General features: G+C 40.2%; 1 protein-coding gene across 1 annotated transcript in view; it reads right to left on the reverse strand.

The window, feature by feature from the left end:
* GPR158 (G protein-coupled receptor 158) overlaps positions 1–21,341 on the reverse strand; it is a 132,086-nt gene that overhangs the window by 20,292 nt on the left and 90,453 nt on the right. Inside the window, exons 6-7 of the mRNA XM_020801472.3 lie at positions 14,936–15,045; positions 518–756 (exon numbers count right to left, since the gene is read on the reverse strand). Of these exons, the coding sequence (XP_020657131.3) occupies positions 518–756; positions 14,936–15,045 (349 nt within the window). The remainder of the gene's footprint in view (positions 1–517; positions 757–14,935; positions 15,046–21,341) is intronic.

Genomic DNA, 21,341 nt, shown 5'->3' on the forward strand with positions numbered 1-21,341 from the left:
ATGCTTTCTTATGTGACCATTTTAAAAAAAAGAAGAGTAAGAACTCTAGAGCTAAAGATCATTTTCAGAATTCAATTAAGGCATCAAGAAAACTACATTCAGCAGCCAAACTGGTAATTTCTGTGCATTGGAAAAAGAAAATTCCACATATCACCCACAGGTACACCAAGATCTGGTATTTAGGATGCATGGAGAAAGTAATCATACAACTGTGAGCCTTGTAGGAGTTAGCAACATCCTTCAGTTCTATAGGATCTGTCATGAATTTATGAACACGAACTGAGTTGATGATGATCTCTCCACATATGTGCATGGCTGGAAAGATCCACTGAAGGGATTATAATGAATTTGTAATTTAAACCTGACATAATATGTGAATTCATGTATTGTTCACTGACAATTTATACTTTATACTTTTCATTGCAATATATGTGTCATGCATTAAGAAAAGCTAAATACGCAGATTTTCTCAATCTATGATGTCCTCATAATCAACAAGTCAAGCAACAAAACTTACCAACAGCCATCATATAATCCCACCGGTCTACCAGGCACATGTTGAAGATCAGATGATCTGATGTTTGCCCTTGGCCGACGAGTGAAATATTTCTCTCCAGGTTTTGGCAGACTGCAGAGGTCCAGCCTATAAGGAACCAAATCACTACCAGAAAAATCACAGCCAGCATCTTCATAACTCGTCCACCCGTCATGTATGGAATTCGTTGAACAGTTCGGGAAAGGAACACCTTCAAAACCCTGCACAATCAAAGAGGCATAGAGTTACAACATGGTTTGCACTCCTCCGAATAGATCTAGTTTCATTTCCTAATGGATTTAATATAGGGCTGGGCAACATGTGCCCCTGTAATGTTGTCAGACTGTAAATCCTATCATCCCTTACCAGTGGTCATGCTGACTGATGGGCATTGTAGTCCAAGAACTGCAGATCACTCATTGTTTAATTAATAGTTCCTTGCCTGATCCTTCCAAAAGTGCAATTCTGGTTGCTTCATTTAAAGAAAGGATACATAAAATGTTGCTATTGTCGTATATGTTTTGTATAAAGATTTATCAAATTAAATTATCACAGTAAGGAGTAAAACATACACCGCCGGTTCCCTCACAAGTATTGGGATGTTTAAGAGAACCTTAGGAGATGTTTCCCATATGATTTTTCCCCCTCCACACCATCTTCAGGAAAACTGTTCTTCAGCAGATGATTGATCTAAAATTCCAGGATAATATACAAAAAGTAGGAAGAAACTCAGGAAGGTCCTGACTTCAAGAAGGACTTAAATAAAACATTCCCGCTACCTCATTGGGGTGGGGGTGGGTGGGCTGGTGGGCTCTGCTGATACAACAATACTTTGTTCCATAGCGGACAGCCAATTTTCCCACAATGGCCACAGCACAAGATTAATCGGTGGCATTAAAAAAACCTGAATTCTTAACAGGCTGCCTGTTACTGATCATGTGGTCTAGGAAATCATTGATGGCACCTGTAGGGCCCCCAGAAACTGTCCTGTGGTGCTAACTGATGCAGAGATTAGAACATTATTTTTAAAAAACAATCCATTATAAATCTCCCAAGCTAGGATCCTGTTTGTTACCAGAGATGTGGGATCTCCTGCTCATGCAGATGGTACCAGTATGCAAGCACAGATCCTTGTTCCAGAAATGCAGTTGATGCTTGCCCATACCTTCTTCCACAAGGGCTTTAAAAGGGTTACACACCTTGGCAGAATCCCAGCCGCAGGAGGATCTCGGGCTAGTCTCTGTTGCTAAATTGTTCCATCATTCAGTACATTGCTTGTTAACTTTTGTTTTGTTATAAAACTCACAAACCTTAAGGGTTGCTAAGAGAACGGCACGCACCTTGAAAAACTCTGCTAAAAGGTTTCTCTCAAGACATCCTCAAATGCAGTTTAAAAGTAATTTGAATGAGCAACTTGAAAACTTGACTTATTATACAAAAAAAAAAAAAAAAACAGAGAAGAAGTAAGACTGATTTCCCCTGGTTTCAATTGTTCATTTGAATCAGCAGTGGTCACAGGAGCTGCAGTTTAAAATGCAAGCATTTCCCAGACTTACCACCAGAAACTTCCAGGGACCTAATCTGGAGCCTCAGAGTTTGTGCTTTTTTGCTATAGGTAATTTATAGTGCAATCCTACACTTATGGACTCAGAGAAGTCCCGTCAGGTCAACAGAGCTAACTCCAAAGGAAGTATGCGTTGGATTTCAAGCTAAGGGAACAACCAAAAGAAATGCCCAATAATGGAAGAGGGGTTTGATCCAGTACAAAGAAGCTCCTTCACTGGCGATGAGTGTTTCATCAGCGGAGGAGGAAACAGATGAACAGACCGAGGTTTTTTGTTTGTTTGTTTGTTTGTTTTTGGAGGCAGTATACTACAGCTCCCAGAAGACCCCAGCCAAAACAGCCAGCAGCTGGGACATTTGGGAAGTGGCAGTCCAAAAGAAGTATTTTTCCCACCTCTGGCTGCAAGTCCACCTTGGAAACCCCTGGTCCTCCCCTGGCACAGTCTCCATGGGCATAGGACCACTGCTGATTGTATTTCTGCTGATGAAAAGGACCAATGGGAGGTGTTCTGGAGTTTGGCTGAGGTGTGCTCTTGAATCAAAAGCTGTTGTTCCCCTAACACAGTCCCAAATCAGGCCTCCAAACCCCTCTGTCACTTCCTGACTGACATGGAGATTTCTTCTCCTTCCATTTTTTTTATTCCATTCTATAACCCTACAACGTCTCTAGAATTCTTCTATTTAGAAACGTCATAGGAAACACTGCGCATCCAAGAAATCATAATGACATGCCTTTGAAGCCATTCTTCTCATATCCATGCTTATACTACCAACTGCTTTCACCAGGGTCTCTTCCTCTCCCTCTCCCTTCATATTTACAGATGGTATGATGCTCCCTCTATGATTGACAACATCCCTATTTTCCCCAGCTAATATATGTAGTCAGACTATATATAGCACAGAAAACATATAATTAAATATCGAAGGCCATTTTTGGGCATTTCTGTACTCATACAGTGTGTAGCATGTAAGGAAGGGTTAATTAAATATCTTTAGCACCAACTATTTTTAAAACATCCAGATGTCCTGTTTCTTAGTATGTCATCAGCAAAACAGCTTGGAGAAATAAGATTAAAAAAAATCTAGCAAACCCCCTTGTACCGGGCAGGAGAAAACATCACACCTTTTATTTACAGCAAAATCCATCATTCTCTCCCATAGATTTTTCAAGACATTCTGCATTTTGTCCTTTTTCTTCTAGTTCTTAGCATCGTCGTCTGTATTGCATAACAGCCTTTTCCCCATTTATCCAATTAACAAAACTGCAAGGCACATCATTTTATAAATGGGCAACTGAGGAATTGTAAAAGCTTTTCTCTAGCCCAGAACAAAAGCTGTTCTCTAAGAAGAGAAATTCTGCATATTTTCTGGCCGACAGCAGCTTCTTGCCTGAGCCCTGGATGTTTCTGCTTGCATATATGTATGTGTATTTGTCTGTGTTAGTTAGCTGGACAGCTCAGTGAGAAGGAGCACCTGGCTGTGGGGCCAGAGGTCAAAAGATCAACTCCCCATGGTGCATTCAAGGAGGAAAGCCAGCCTATGTGTGTCCTTGGGCAAGCTCTCTGATGCCCAGATGCATCCAAAAGAAGGAAATGGTAAACAATGTCTGAATATTCTGTCCCTACAAAACCCAGGAAAAAGTTGCCATAAGTTTATCAGGCAAAATCCAAAGAAACAAAACAAACGAAATTTTTAAAAAAGACAAAAACATGTGGCACCTTAAAGACTAACTATTATATTTTAATATAAGTTTTCATGGACAAGTCCACTTCAAAGATATGGAAACAAAATGAAAAGTTGGATGAAATATCAATTTCACATTCTAAATATTGGAACTGACTTGACAACACATACGTTTTATTTATTATATGTGTGCTTTTGTGGGAGGGAGAGCAGTATTGCTTACAGCCAGTTTTGAGCATTGTTGTCTTTGAACTGTATCAACAGTAGCTCCCACACATGATCACTCATTACTGCACAAAAGCAGTTTTGCAGATCTTTTGGTCAGAAGAAGGAAAAGTCACACTACAACTGCTGGACACCCCTAGCCAGCATGGCCAAAAAAGAAGAGAGCAATTTTTCCAAAATCTGTACGTCATGATAACATAGAATGGCTCCTGTATGATAAATATCCCCTTAAAACGATGGTTCCCAACCTTGGGTAACCCGGGCGTTCTTGGACTGCAACTCCCAGAAACCCCCCCTGGGGTTTCTGGGAGTTGAAGTCCAAGAACATCTGGTTTACCCAAGACTTGGAACCACTTGCCTAAGAATATTAAAGTACTATTTCAGAATCCATTTCTGCAAAAGAGAAAATGTTGACTTTAGTTCCTTTTCCAGACAGATTTCCTTGGCAATTCCAATGTTACCCAGGCCCATCTTGTATTCATAACTCCCCTCTTTGAAACATGTACTGATGTACTTCAGAGTGTTATGGGGAAAAAGAAGAAAAGGAAGAAAAGTTATTGTCTCCAAATCTGTAAGGGTGAAAAGCACAAGTGTAAATTATAGCCCCTAATTCATTTCAAGGAAATCTGATAAATCTATATTTTCTTGGATACAGTCCTAAAGGAAGATAATGCCCTTAACATTCAACTGAAAACATCCACACTTCAGTAGTTACGGAGGGTATGAATTAGTTCCACAGCTTGGAAGAAGGACTCTATTGCTATGATCCAGTTATGCCTATGCAAAGATACCCCATTTGATTCTAGATTATTATGGTGAATACATAATTATGCTAATTGTGTGATTAATTAATTATGATTAGTAATCATGTGTTGTCAAGTCGATTCCAACTCATGGTGACCATCCCAGGGTTTTTTATGTATAAAGCGCTCAGCAGTGATTTTCCTGTTCCTCCTTCTGCTGGTGTTCTGGGTCTATGCAGCTTGCCCAAGGCTACACAGGTACATAGATGAATGGGCACTGATGCCTTTCAGCCACACACACACTCTGGGTGATCTTGGCTGGCCATTTTCCTATGAGACATTGTGGGGATTTTACCTCCCTGTCTTTGGCCCCACAGTCTATTCCAGATACACAGGGAAAATGAATTCCTGGCTATTTTAATCTGCAGGTACCAAAATTTTTCCATAGGACTAAGAGAATGGAAGCCCAATGCACATCTAAAACCCATTCTATCTCACTGTTGGCATTAGATTACAAAACAAACATTACTTCTTCTTTATGCAATACATATATTCCATCTATTCACCAGAAGCAGAAAATGGGCATCCTGGAAAAAGCACTGGTTTTTCTGCAAAATAACGACTGTAGTACTATATTTCAGAATTTGGAATCAAGTTACCACTTATTTTAAGATGCTATAAGCTTGAGATATTTGAATATCTGTTTTATTTTGCAGATGTCTTCTCCAAAGAGCTTCAGGATGATACATGATTCTTTTCCACCCATCTCCATTTTATCCTTGCAACAAACATGTGAAGTAAGTCATCTAGGGAAATAATGACCTAAAATAATGCAGTGAACTTCGTGTGTAAGTCTGAACATAACTGTCTCTGCTCCTAGCACCAGGCTATCACCTGGAACTAGTTTCCTATCCTTCATTTAAGTTAACGATTTAAACCAAAGCCTTGTTCTGCCTAGAAAACCACTGGCAGCCAGCTAGAGCAGATCTTACAATACTGGGACATGTTGATAACAGCCACACAATGTCTATTGAGAGTTTTGGATGCTCTTCAAGCATGGCCTCTCACACAGCACGCTGCAACAATCTAAGGCATAACAGAGCCAAAATGTGGTTCAGGTTGCCAAATCAGACCAATTGAGAAAAGTTTGGAGCTGGCTCACTAAACATATTCCATGTCACAGCCAGTTCTTGAAAACACAGGCAGACTATAAGGATCAAGGTAATACCAGTAGTCCAGCCCTAATGTTTCAGGGAGGTGGTAACCTAGTAGGAAGCAAGAAGCTACAAAATACATAAATGGAGGCACAAGCTGTGAAAGGATGAAAGATGAAAGGAAGAGGTTTGGCCCTGGGATTTATACTGGGAAGACTTTAAATGAATCCTAATCCTCTGACCAGCAGCATTCTCTGGCTTTAATCTGAAAAGTAGCTCTAGCTGTATTTCCCTGCTCTTCTCACTTTTCTCCTGGGTCATCACATGCCTCTTCTCCCAGCAGGGCTTGTGTGCTTATGCCAATTTGCATGCTGTGCTTGAGTATCTGGGGAAAGCAGGGGAGAGAGATGGCTGGGGAAATAGGGAACAGATTGATTTGGGCTGTGTCTTCTTATGTTTTCCTTTTCTTCTATGGCCACTTGGCTCACCTGTATTTATGCTAATGCCACTCTGCTTTGCAGCCTCAGTCTGCAGTCAGAGGGAAGGACGCCTCTGCCAGTCTGAAGCCCAGGTGAGGAGCAGAAAAGAGGGGAAAGCCACTGCCGAAACCAATCTGTTCTCTTCCCAAACTATTACTATTTCTCAGAGCATGAATCAGCTGCTTTTTAAAGCTATAAAACCTACTGTAGGTTCCCAGCTACTAGCTCTGCTGGGCAGGGAATCATGGCGTCTGGAACCCCAACATGCTGTAATTTCCAAAGCTCCAAAACTTTTTTCTTTTCTTTCTTTCTTTTTCTTTTAGCTGAGCCTGCCCTCGTTTCTCCTCCATAAAGAACTGGGTTCCCAACTTTGAGTAACCCAGGTGTTCCTGGACTGCACCTCCCAGAAACCCCCACCAGCACAGAAATTGGTGACGGCTTCTAGGAATTGCAGTACAAGAACACCTGGCTTAGCCAAGGTTGGGAACCACTGATCTAGAATACAGCAGATAGGGCTGACATGATCCCAATGCCAGTGTTACTGTCCTGTGCCCACCTGGGTAACATCCCTCCAGGTCCTCCTTTCTAGAAATGCACTGGGCTGGAAGCAGTAGTTGTATGACTTATGGGTCCAGAGTTTATCAAGACATCAGCTGTTTCTTGGCTAGAAACAACAAAGGTAAAGGTAAAGGTTCCCCTTGACAATTTGTCCAGTCATGTCCGACTCTAGGGGGCAGCACTCATCTCCGTTTCCAACCCATAGAGCTAGCATTTGTCCAAAGACAATCTTCGGTGGTCATGTGGCCAGCGCGACTAGACACGGAACGCTGTTACAACAAAGTGGCATGTAATAAATGCTGTTCTCGTGGTTATGGAGCTGCTACTACATCACGTTATAATTAAATGAACACTCGTGTTAGCTGCTGGTAAGAAAACCAATTTGTGCCCAATTCCGGATGTATGTGGTGGATATTTTCACACAGGTGATACTTTAAGACAGAGTGAGATGACTATCCTAGAATCACACTAGGAATAGAGTTAGAAGCATTCTTCCTTAGCTTGTGGTGTTTGTCAGTCATGGTACCTGCTTTCCCTCACCTCCAGGGTTTACATTCCAGCAAGTTTTTGTTTATTATTTATTTATTTATTTATTTATTTATTTATTTATTTATTTATTTATTTATTTATTTATTTATTTATTTATTTATTTATTTATTTATCTAGTCACTTAAGACCACTCTAGGCGGTTTAGTGATTGGTCACTGGAAGGCAAACACTGTAAATCTGATTCTCAAGACATTTCTCTCTGCAGGGATTTGGGGGCTCCCCTCCCCCGTAATTGAACACAAAATGCATAGTTGTAAATAAAAATAGCACAGCTGGAAATTAAGGGATATGCATTTATAGAAACATAGGAAAAACAGGTTAAAACATTTGTTTATTGCAGCCTTTGGGGTGCAACACTTGCACTTATGAACTTTTCAACATCAGGGCTATGGATTTCTGTGATGGGTATACAGGGAAGGATCATAGTGTGCAGAGGGAGATGCTGACAAGGCATTTGTACAGTTGGAAAACCTTTTCTCATTTGTTTGTTTAAAAAATACCTGCCTCTCTGAGCAAATTGTGTTGCTAAATGGCTTAAGTCACAGGGAATATGCATTCTCCGCAATTTCTACGTTGGCAGCAGATGTTGGGGGGCAGCACTTTCGGCCCCTCAGCTGTTCCTTCCAGCTGTTCTTGGAGCATACGTTCCACAGTGCAGTATGGAACCAGTGCTGGAGCCTCTTGACTGATCCGCTGCCTCAGGTGTGCTGAAATCCTCGTGCTATTGCTAATGCTGATGTTACACTTCAGCTGTCAGCATGGTTACTTTCCATACATGGAACAGAGTGGGGCAAATATCTTATTCTTCAGCTCAAGTAGCAGAATATCTTGTGCCAGCCATGCATTCTTCCTGGACTATCATTCCAGCAAATGCCTCTGTACTATATATATATCTTCCTAGCACCTCTCCTTTCTTCCCAGCCTGCCCCTCCCTTATGCCTTCTGTAGCTTCTTGCTTCCTACTGACCTGTAGCTCCTGTCAGAGCTATGCAAAGCCATAGTTGCTGGTATTCTTGCTTCAAGAAATTCTTTCACCAGCCCTTTGCCATGGTCTATGTCCATACTTTGCCCACCCAACCCAGTCAAAACACAGGTGATGGGTTTAACTGGGGCCGTAATTTCATTAGATGTTTACCTCACACCTCTTGCAGTGAGGCCTACTGTAGTGCAGGTAACTGGGGGACCTGCTTACTCCTGCTCTAATTTCCATCAGGCCAGTCCCAAAGCCTGGGTCCGTGTTGTCATATTGACAGATGATTCCCAGCCAGACAATATTCGGATGACCCTCTTGGCCACCAGCTGCCCAAGCTTGAGCAGGCAAGAAAACAGATTGCCTGATTAATATCATCCCTGCTGCAGTAAGATGTATTGTTTCTGAAATGACAGTAACAATTCCTAAATTTACATCTGTACCTAACTGAACTATCATACATGGCCCTCCTTTTTGCTACTGCATTTGGAAAAGCCAATCCACCGTCCAATCCAAGTGTGGAGGTCTGATTTAAAAATAAAGAACCAAATAACAAAGGAGACCAGCAGCTGAAGTTGTCTTTCCAAGTGGCTTGAGAACCTCAAACTCATGGATATACCGTAGCCTTCCCATCTCAGGTGACATGTAATAAAATTCTATTTAAATTATGGTATAAGCATTAGTGAGAATCCCGTTGGTTACGCCTGTGGGTGTAACTCAACCAGCATAAATTTCAGCGGGAAATTGCTGCAAGGTACAAAGTTGCTGTAGGCACTCCTTATTGAACCCCAGTACATGGTTTGACATATGACAACAGATGCCAACAGTGATTTCTTAACTTGTGGCTGCAATTCTCAGCTGAAATTTATGCCATGGAGTTATGTCACTGTAAACATGTCATGGGAATATAACCACTACAGTATTTCTAATTTTTCATCCATCTGTCTGTTTGTCTTTCTGTCCGTCCGTCCGTCCGTCCATCCGTCCGTCTGTCTGTCTGTCTGAACTAGCACATGCAGATCGATGTCCTCTTTGGTCCTCCCTTTTGACGATCTCTTTCCATGCCAGAAAAGGACTGTGGGAGTTGTTGTCTAAAACCTCTGAAGGAATCAGGGTTCTTCCCCTGTGTTTTATAGGACTGGATAACCTCACATTGTACACACAATCCATCATACAATGTACCATACATTTTAGTCAGATGGCCCAACATTTTGTTGTTGTTTAGTCGTTAAGTCGTGTCCGACTCTTCGTGACTCCATGGACCAGAGCACGCCAGGCCCTCCTGTCTTTCACTGCCCAACCTTTTAGTCATTGTCAATTTTTGCAAGATGATTATAAACTATTCAGAGTGTGTTGGAGTAGGCTAATTATCTGCTTCCACAAATAAATAAATAATAAATATTGATCAAGATCTTTGTCTCACCACCAGCCATTTTCCCTCCTCCTTATCAGAGTTTTTTTTTAAAAAAAAAACAAACACAAACAAACAGAACAAAAGATTTCAAGGTCAATATTTATCAGGAAGTGTACATGTGAAAATAGATCTGAGTCAGGCTATCTAGAAATCAGTTCCTGAAGCATAGCCACTGCAGGGAATGAGATCCAAATATTTCTTCATTTCTTAAAAACCCCAGGAACAAACAGAGGCTTCTCGCTTCAACAGAACTCATATTTCTCATGAGAAAAAACTGCAGAAATTAGCCTGCCAATTCTGACTAGTTTTCATGTAACAAAACAAATAGACAAGTAACTTTTGCTCCCTGGACAACTTTGTGTTTAGTTTTTTTGCTATATATATATTTTAAAAATACAACACTTCCAAAACAAAGGTCTACACATGTAGCAGTGGTATTTTTATATCCCTCCTTTTAAAAACGTATTTGGAAAAAATAAAAACAAAAATAAAAAAAAATATTTCAGACTTCTCTCTGTAAATCTGTATTTATTAGTTATTCCAGAAATGTGTTTTCTGCCCTTCAAACATGATGTAATAATTCACAACAGAATGTTTAGTAAGTAATGGAGTTCCTGGTGTGAACAGGGAGGATGGGAGTATCCCAAATTTCAAGACAAGGCACCCTTCCCTTACATGTGACAATGATCAATTGTACAGTATTGTTACAAATATTATTTTTTCTTTCTTACTTTAATCTCCAGTATTAGTTCTCAGTTTATCTTTTAGCCAGGTTTCCCTCTGCCATCCATCCATCCATCCATCCATCCATCCATCCATCCATCCATCCATCCATCCATCCATCCATCCATCCATCCATCCATCCATCTCATTTCTTTCATATCCGACCATCTCTCTAAATGAGCTCAGGGTAGCTCCAAATAATCATTAGGCTTGTCACAATTACATGAGTTATACTTTACTTGATGAGATAGAATTTGTATACCACCCATCTGCCTGCCAAGGGTACTCTCATATTATTAATGGCTATCAAGTTTCTTGCTGTCAAATGGAAGGTTTTTTTCCCCTCTTCACTTCCAGTAAATGAAAGCCGTTTCTTCATGAAGGTTTGCCTTTCACCTGGTCTCATCTAATTTATTAAGTGCCTTGAGAAACAGTGCTGGAAGGATACTTATAGTGCCATTAGCATGACATAATGCATTTCTTCTTGTAGGTTTCCAAAGAGAATAAATTAGTTAACAGCTACTTATTATAACTGCCAAGCGTTTTACCACAAAAAGATCAATGGACACTCTGAATTTGATGAAAACTCCATTCCTAATGTGACATAAAGAATAACTGGCCTCCAAGCATTTGTCATCACGAGAGCTTTGTAACTCATTTCTGACCAATGACTGTGCATTTTGCTCTGGAAGTGCACCCCCTGAACTGAGTGGGAATTCATCCCCAGCTAAGACTTTATAGGACTGCAGGCTGGAAAATATGATTTTCTTGAGGATTACCAATTGTGGAAACAGGCTACTTTGGCTGGACTCCTACTGCCAATAGGCGCAATCATGCAAGTCTTGGCAGCAAATCAACTCTCATTAACATGGTGCTGGTTGTGCTCCTGGGTGCGCTCCCAAGTGTATGAACAAGTGCATGCTCCACAATGCAACTGGCACCTTAGCAATGAGTGTCGATTTGCTACCAAAACATACATGATTTCTCTTATGCAACCAATAATTGGCAATAGGATTCCACCCAGTGAGTTAAATGTGCAATATCACTTAAGATGCATCAAGACAGAAGCATGCATGCCAAATAAACCTCAGAGCACAGCTGCAACTACATTTTAGGTTAAGTAGTCAGAAAAAGAAGGGCCTGACCACTGTTCACTTTCAGAACAAATATCTGCTAAATCTAGATATTTGTACCTGATGGTGAATGATCAAACATCTTAGTGCAAATAAAGATGAGGAACAGAAGCAGCTACTGTACAGCACAGCTGAAGTGAGAGAACACATAGTTCTAATCCAGTGTTTGGAAGATTCATGGAAGAATGTGGTAGGCTCTGGGATTAGGACACCTGCAGGCTATGTTCAGTGGAGTTTCTTCCCAAAGCTTGGAAAAGTTGCTTCCCCCCCCCCCAACAAGTCAGTTGATCCTCCACAACCAACATGCTGCTTTTCCTTGGAATAGGAATTTCTGTTTAAGTTCTGTCTAAGTTCTGTTTATTCAGTGAGTTAGGTATCTCGCTGCAGAGCCCTGGATTGGGAATCCAATGCCCTATGGTGCTTCCAGTGAGCAGAGCCAGCCTGTATGGCCTTGGGCAAATTGCACAGGTCCAGGATGCCCCCCCCCCAAAAGAAGGGAATGATAAACCACTCTTCTGAATACTCTCTATCTGGGAAAGCCAGAAATGGCTTTCCCAGCCATGGGGAACGAACGAACGAACGAACGAACGAACGAACGAACGAACGAACGAACGAACTAACTAACTAACTAACTAACTAACTAACTAACTAACTAACTAACTAACTAACTACTGTAACTAACTAACTAACTAAATAAATAACTAAATAACTAAATAACTAAATAACTAAATAACTAACTAAATAACTAAATAACTAAATAACTAAGTATGGGACCATAAGAAGTCAGAATTGACTTGATGGCATACGATGATTACTATAAAGTTCATATAGGCTTGTGGCCTGCACTGCAACCAGGGTGGAAGTGGAAAATGACTTAGCTTTTTCCAAACAGAATGGTAGAATTAACAGGTGGAAAACATGCAGTGTGAATAACAGAAAAGCTGTGGCAGAAGGAGATCTATATCTATATCTATATATCTAAATAATATATATATATTTGCTTTGATTAGCCTCAGTTTGGCTAGAGTCTCTGCTAGCATAAAAGGTCTGTAGCTGTGCAGTAAACCTGTGTCGGTCCAAACTTCACCTCACCATACATTATGCATGCTATTGATTATTATCACTTAATTAGATCAATTCAGTTCAAATTCTCGTGAAGATGAGTGTATTTCATGTGTAACTTTTTTAAAAGGTCATCCGTATATAAGGAAAAGATTTAAAATTGATTCAGAACCATTCTCTGACAGTAGTGCCTAAAGAGAATAAACCTTCTACTCAAGTTTTTTACAGTTGGATAAACCTTTTGCTGTATTAACCGGAGCTTAAATAGTTGCTTTCCCAAGACTACGAGCCTCCAAAACCTTCTGACCAGCAGGCCCATGGGATTCTGGGAGCTGTGGTCCAAAAAAAAATATTGCGTTTTGACCCTGATTCGGTGTAGGTTTGCCCAAAGTAGATCACAGTTGTCACTTCCAGGATGCTGTGAAAAGTCAGAAAGCAAAAAATCCCAGCCATACTTAGCTGCGGCATCACCAATGACCTCAAGCTGTGCAATGATACAATCCATTAGCAGTTCTGTAAATCGTTTAGTCTTGCTTTGAAGCTTAATGTAAGCCTAGGAGCTCTTGCGCTGTCTCTCCTCCCTCCCTCCCTCCCTCCCTCCCGCTCTGCTTAGAATGCTACAAACGATTAGCCACAAAGATCATAACACGGGCTTCTGTTTATATTGCCAAAGCAAACATCATTTCTGTAGTTTGTTTTATACAGAAGTAAGAAGGTTGTAATCATACTACTTCAACTTGTGCAGAAACCATGCATAGTGAAATAATGATAGTTGCAGCATGCAGATTAGAACCGGATTCAGACTAGAGATGGCCAGATGTGTAGAGTTCCACTCTGTTTGAGATCTGTGTATGTTTATTTATGAATCACCTCTGTCCTGCTTCAACATCATTCTTGGGATTTTTTTGAACCCACACAAAAATACCGAACTATGCACTCTTCTGTGGCATGATTTTAAAATAGGCATTTTATAGGCAACACACAGTAAGCAATATTTTTAGGGTCTAAAATTTGCATTTTGTTCACACTGTATACTAAATTATATATTTTGTACACATTTTACCCTATGAACACTACCCCAAAATATAACATCTATATGCATTTTATAGTAACATACTCATTGGCTGATACCCCTTGTCTTTGTGTAGTAAGTTGCACTAGAGTACTTCAGCATAGTAAGTTAAAGTTACAACTAGCGTAGTCACAGATGAATTAATGGAATTTTTGGAGGGGTGACACACAAAATCCCCACTGATTCAATGGAGCTGCTTGTGCAATGTACTACACTAAGCACTAAGATTTCAGCCATGGTTATTAGAGACACAATTATGCCCATAGCCATTAGAAGTCCACTGGAGTACAGATGGGGCAGGCAACATTCAAAATGTATACTGATGATATTTTTCAATTTTAATAAAATATACAGAATCTTTTCCCCAAATCTTCAAATGTGTTGTAACCATTCAGCAATGTATCAAGATATAAATTCAATCTCATTGAACCAGATTAATTTCTACTTAACAATTGAAACATCAATTATCCTCATGGAGTAATAACCTATGGGAAGATGAATAGTATCAGATTTATTGGACTACAGATGGATATACCAATACGGTACTCTGATTTGAGGATGATGAAAGGGAATAAATCATCATCATCATCATCATCATCATCATCATCATCATCATCATCATCATCATCATCGAAATGACTAGATGGGTGGGATAGAAATGTAATAAATTAAATAATTAAATAATTAAATAAATAATTAAATAAATACATAAATTAATAATAATAACAATAACAAAACAATAACAATAACAATAACAATAACAATAACAACAATAATAATAATGAACAGCATACTTAGGTTTTTGGTTAAAACTTGTATCTGTTATACAATACCAGTCAAAGTTTTTATAATTCTGATTTTACTGTGCCTGTTTTTTTAAATAATAATAATAATTCTGCAGGAAACAATATTGGATACTGGACTTCATACGTAGCTTTTATGCTGGCTAAGCAAACTACGAAAAAAGTCTATTTTTCATGGGAGACTTTTCACAGTTAATCCCTGCAATTTCCTATGCCCATACAAACACACACTTGATTTACCCGGAAACAAATAATAGCATATGTAATACCTGTGTAGCTTGAGTGTAACAGTTCCATAAAGAGTAGTGAATCCCAAAAGACGAACCCATCGTAGGAGAATACAGCGATATACACTTGGTTCAAAGTACAAGATGACAACCTATAAAACAAAAGGACATTGCGTATGTGGCTGAATAACAGAAAGTGCTTGCTGGTTCATAGGCAGAATAGAGGTGTTCTATATGTGTGCTCTCCTTGTTTGAGCCCCTCATGACTAACATCCGCATATGAAACTGCATGTAGACAAAAAAATCACAAATTCAGAATTTATTGTGAAATCACAGTGGGAAAAGTACTTTTTAATGACTTTTACTCTCAGACCCTCAACTAGCATGGCCATTAGCCAAGGTAGTGGAGGGACTTTGGAAGTTGTATTCTTAAAGTAACGTTTCCACGTTTTGGGCAAGATCACATCCTGGTGGGCTTTGCCAGTTTGCATGGGCTCTAGCAAATGGCGCCACATGCTAAGGGTGGATTTTGGAGACAGCATTCCAAAATCTGGGGACAGCCACCAAGAAGGCCCTTTCCTCTTGTGTCCCATTTCATTACAACTGGCAGGAGAATGCAGAACTCTACTTCCATTGATCATCTTAGTGTTGAGGGGCAAAGTCAATGGCATGTTTGCTTGTTGCATTACTATAGCCTTCTAACCCACATGAAGTCCCACATGAAGATCTGGACATTTGGGGTGACACCTTTCAGCAACCTCCATTTCTGAGTTCATGATTGCTTTTTTTTAAAAAACAGCTTTCAACATCTAAACTGAAGGAATGTAAAACAGCAGTCTATCCCCTTCAACTACACAACAATATTTCACAAAGAAATAAAGTCCGTTACTTATAATATAAAATAAGCACCCATGCTGACATGAAGGTAATAACAATAAACAAATTTGCTACCTGTATGGCTCAATTACATGGCGATGTGCCTGCTTAACTAAGAATGAATGCTTAACAAACTGTCTTGAAAGATAAAGCATAGCATCTCCCCTTCTAGATAATTTATAATCATAGCTTTTGTTAAATTTAGGCTTACAGGAAAATGCATCTTTCTTCTTCCTCCAGATGATCCTTTTTGTTTTGTTGTCTGCTTGTGCATTTGCCTCAGAACCGAACAATAAACGGGGAGCATTTATACTACAGCAAGTTTTAGCAAGGATCTAGATTTGCTATGGCTTAAAGCAGAAGTGTGGAAAATAGCCTTTTGAAAGTCTCCACATCTTTCTGGGAGAGTGATGAGGAAGGGTAGAAATTTACCAAATTTCTCCACAAGAACATTAAATCTTATAGTCCCAAGAGTTCCCCAATAGCTTTGGCAGTGGCCACCATTTTGTATCTTCTACAATGTCCTAGACCTAGTGGAGAGGGAACAGTGGAAAATATTCAGGGGGGGGGGGAAACCAAATGAAGTTGTCTTCTTTTTCTAACATGGGTTGAAGTTAGAAAAACATTGGAAATAAATCAAAGTAAATCAATTATTCTGATTGGTGGTGGCAATCAAGACCCATAGCATGATTCTTTCCCAGCCCTACCACATGATCATCTCTTTACAGGAGAATTTGGCTATTTCTCATAATTACCATTTGGTAAGAAAATATTACCAAACCATCTGTGTAATTTTCCTTGGAGATGGGACAAAAGGAGGAGGGAGTAGACCTCCAGCCTCTAGGCCTAATCCATTGGCCAGAGGTTGCCCATCTGACCTGCACAGGAACACCCCTTTCCCCTCTCCAAGCTTGGAAGATAAGGATCCTCACAATTTCTAGTCACTGACTGGGGTGGTGGGGGATTTCCTTCCTGACTTTGTTCCTTGTGGTCCTTTGCCATGTGGGAAAGAAGGAGGTCTAAAGATAGCCGTGCTCTCTGAAGGCTCTTTCCAGGGCCACCTGACAGCACTTCACTCCACCTCGTTCTCTGTGCAGAAGAGAAGGAAAGGGAAGAAAACTGACAACTCTGTCACCTACGTAGGCTTATGCTCCTCCTCGCCCTTCACTACGTCAAAGTACATCTCATTACAGGAGAAATCTGCAACCAGTCAGTTGGCGTGCCTGCTCAACCTGCTGGCCCAGGTGCTAACCACAAATGGCCCCCCCTGGTCTTCTTTCGCATTTTTCTCCATCTAGAAACAAGGCATGAACTGAATGGTCCTTCAAATACCATCTGCAAGAAGCCCTTCAAATGGCCATGGTATTATGGCTGTTGATTTTATGTTAAGGCATGTTTCCCATCCCTGTACCAAATATGCTACACTTTGTGTGCACAAAGACATCAACTAGGATAGAAAAGCAACACTTAAGATGCTTAAAAAGGCACACATGCATTTTAAAATTATTTGAGCTGTACTGCAAAATGATTTGAATCACTGTTGTCTGTGCAGCAGGAGAAACTGTTGTTTGAGGGAAAACAAACCATAAATCCCTTAGCCACCTCTAAGTTATTCCTTGATTTTTGTGTGTGTTCTTATTTTTGTGTGTGTGTGTTCTTGTTTTATGTCCATATATATATATATATATATATGGACATAAAACAATGTAAAACAAACAAATATATATATATGTTTGTTTTACATTGTTTTATGTCCATATAACTGGCTGGACTGTTTAGGGGTTTAGGTATTTGGCTGTGGAGCCAGAGGTTGGGAGTTTGATTCCCCACCTTGCCTCCTGTAAGTAGAGCCAGCCTGTGTGGCCTTGGGCAAGATGCACCGTCCAAGGGTACCCTCAGAAAAAGGGAATACGTAGTACTCTCTACCTGGAAAACCTTGGGAAAGTTCCACCATAAATCAAAAATTGACTTGATGGCATGTGATTATATCCACGTATACAAACCTTAAGAAGATAACATGCAATATTATCACAGCTAGAATGCACTGAAAATAACAGCGAGCATTTTCACCTGTTTCCTCTCCCCAGAATAAGTTTGTTGGTTAACTTAAAGCATTTTTAGTTATTGAAACAATATTAAAGCTTCTGCCAACTTCAGATGTAAAAAGTTAATTACAGGAGAGTAAACTGTGAGAGATACAGGAAAAAAAAATCAAAGTATGAAACTCTAATTACTTTTCTTGCTGTACTGTGGAGAGCGTTTTAAAGGGAAAATGGTGTCCCTAAATGTCATCTCTCAGCTAATAAGTATCATAATAATTAATGGGTTTCTCAGGAAAGTTGCATAAGGTCAGTTCTTTTAAATTCTAAATAAAGCCAATGAATGAGAGTTTCAAAAGCATCCTGGTGGTTTTGGAGCATACTTTCCAAGTGGCATTTGTTTTAATTGGGGCAACATGTTTATATTTCTGGCAACCAGATCCCAAGCAAATAATACAGTTAGGGAAGGAATACAGTTACGTTAAAGAAGAATTAATTTCTGTTATCGTTACGAAAAGCTTGTTAGTTTTCATTGTAGCGCCCAAAAATTTAAAAAAAAAAGAATATTATTTCCAATTTCCAAAAAATAATTATAACTAGCTTTTAGTTACCTTAAAAAAATCTGATTGCTCTGAACCACTGGCCAGGAATAGAAAATATATCTATGTAGCCTAAGAAAATTATTTAACAACAGCATCCCAGTGTAGCAGCTTGAGGCACAGCATAAACTTCTGGCCCTCCCCCAGCTCCTCTTGAACCATGTAATATTCCTTCTCCACTATCATGTGAGCCCACATCTCTGTACCTATAACTGTACCTATAAAAGCCACCGAAAGTTACATTGAAAAAAAGAGTAAAGCTATTGCTCCTAATGTTCCGGTCATAACGTAATGCAATTACATCGCCTTTGTTGAGGAAAAAGAACTAATCATGAATAGCTGGTTATCTGTAAACAGTAACTTCCAAAATCTTGTGAAGGAAGTGTTACTGATTTTGGAGGAATGTCCTTCCGGCTGATACAGCTTCATGTGCACCACAGTGATGGTGTTATAGTCAGTGGCAAGTTACTGTTGATTAAAGGAATCTTTTGGGGATTTGGGGGTGCACCAAACTTCATTGTGTTATATTGTGTATGAGTTGAGTACACCCCAAAACTGCTCTCCATCCATAGTAGTTTTCTACTGCTAACATTATTTCCATTGAATACACAGAGCTCTGTAACAGGATGACAGCCTTTAAGGTGGTTGGCAACTCGGCCACTGGAGCTTTTCCAAGGCCCCACAGTGGTTTGTTAGCATAACTGGCATACATCTGGGGCAGCCGTGCAACCTAACGGTCTGTCTATCCGTTGATCCATCTGTGCATATTAAAATAATAAATATAAGATTCTATGAAAAGTCTCTCCTTGCCGCCAACCCCCCCCCATAAATGCTCATGGTGTTTGCCTTGATCCAATCAAAAAAGCACATTTACTGCGGTTGTGTGCATGACATCTGTGTGCGGTAGGGATTGTGTATCAATTCAAAAGCTGGACCATTTGGGCGTGAACCCAATTGTGCGTGCACACTACCTTGTTCTAAGGAAGTAAAAGAGGCAGCCCTAGTGAGTGTGTACAATAGCCACTAGAGACCTGATATTTAAAAGGGAGTGTTGCACTGAAAAAAGTTAGCTTGAATTGGGGGTGCTGAGCACTTCCAACAAATCTAGCTAAGATTTAGCTGACCTTGTACCCAAGGAACATTGCCAGATCATATATGTCACTGGTCCACATGTAGGCTTTGTGTATGGGGTGCAAATTATAGATGAGAGTGGGGCAGGAGGCCAGATGGGGCAGGAGGCCAGATAGGGCCCTCTCTCCTATCATACCTATAAGGTTAGATTCATACTAAAATGTATGCAGTTGGGCTGGCAGAAGAGAACTTCTCTGTCACTGCCTCCCCAGAGCAGAGCTTCAAATTGCCAGACTACACAGAGAATGAAGGAACCCTCTTCATGTGTGGCATGGCTGCGGATGCAAGAGAAAAATGCTGAAAGGGGAGAAGAGGGCAAGACCTTCTAGTTATGCCAGCCTAGCCGCACCCACCTAAATCTCAATCCAATGTACATGCATCCTATTTCTGCCGATCAGCACTGTCTTACGGCATTAGGACTGTGCAAGAAGCCACTACTGAGTCTTGAGGCAGACAGAGCAGACTTGACAAGAAGAGATTGTGGCTTAAAAGCAATTATGATTGTGCTAAGTGGAACAACTGATGATAGACAGTGGGACAGAATCAGCAGCAGAAGATAATAAATAGTGGCAGAAATTAAACACAGCATGCCTTTCATCTAGGCCTTGTTATAAGCATGATAGGCAAAGCACTGCAAGCTGGCACAAACATCTTGGGTGGGAAGATCAAATGTTTATTTCAATCTGAGAGATTAAAAACTGAGTTATCTAATAGAAAACGGTAGTGTTACCCTGTTTACCCATGACAAAACCTGATCAGTGTAATTTATTATTTATTTATTTATTTATTTATTTGATTTATACCCCGCCTATCTGGTCTGAGAGGACCACTCTGGTCCTTCTTCCTCCCCCACTTTTCTTAATGGTGGGCAAATATACCATACAATAGGAAATTGACAATAAACAGGTAAAAGCGAACTTGAACATAATTGTGATCATTTAAACGTTGGCTGAAATCATGCAGTGGCAAATTCTTCCTTTGACAATTTCAGGGTGCACCTGACTTTGTATATAAGTCATATGCATCTCCAAATCACCTTTAATTAGCAGCAATTTGCCTTTGCTTAGCAGCAATTTGCCACTGACAATGACACTCTCATCATTGTGTATGCAGAGCTGCGCAATAGGATTCTAGCCACCAGGTTAACATTCCAGAGTTCTGCATTCACATGGCAGAACTTGAAAAGTTACTTTAAACCCCCCTCCATTCTAAATTTTATATATTGCCATTGCTCCCAGCAGTGCCTAAAAGCAACTCATCATTGCTTGTTGTTTTTCTTATTACTTTTCACTATTTTTTGTTCTTTTTTTTTTTGAAAAAGAAACCTTAGCTCAGCAAAACCTGATAAAAGAATGGCACAAGAAGTTGGAAAAAATCCTATTAAAATGAAGTAATAACATAATCATTACGCAGCGGGTCCTTGCTCACTTATTGATATTAATTGTAAAGGTAAATGTAAAGGTTCCTCTTGACAATTTTTGTCCAGTCATGTTCGACTCTAGGAGGCGGTGCTCATCCCCATTTCCAAGCCATAGAGCCAGCATTTTTTTGTCTGAAGACAATCTTTCCGTGGTCACATGGCCAGTGCGACTTAGACACGGAACGCTGTTACCTTCCCACCGAGGTGGTCCCTATTTATCTACTTGCATTTGCATGCTTTCCAACCGCTAGGTTGGCGGGAGCTGGGACAAGCGACAGGCGCTCACTCTGTCGCGTGGATTCAATCTTACAACTGCTTGGTCTTCTGACCCTGCAGCACAGGCTTCTGCGGTTTAGCCTGCAGCGCCACCATGTCCCTGATGA

Source organism: Pogona vitticeps, chromosome 6 (genome assembly GCF_051106095.1).
Source record: "Pogona vitticeps strain Pit_001003342236 chromosome 6, PviZW2.1, whole genome shotgun sequence".
NCBI lineage: Eukaryota > Metazoa > Chordata > Lepidosauria > Squamata > Agamidae > Pogona > Pogona vitticeps.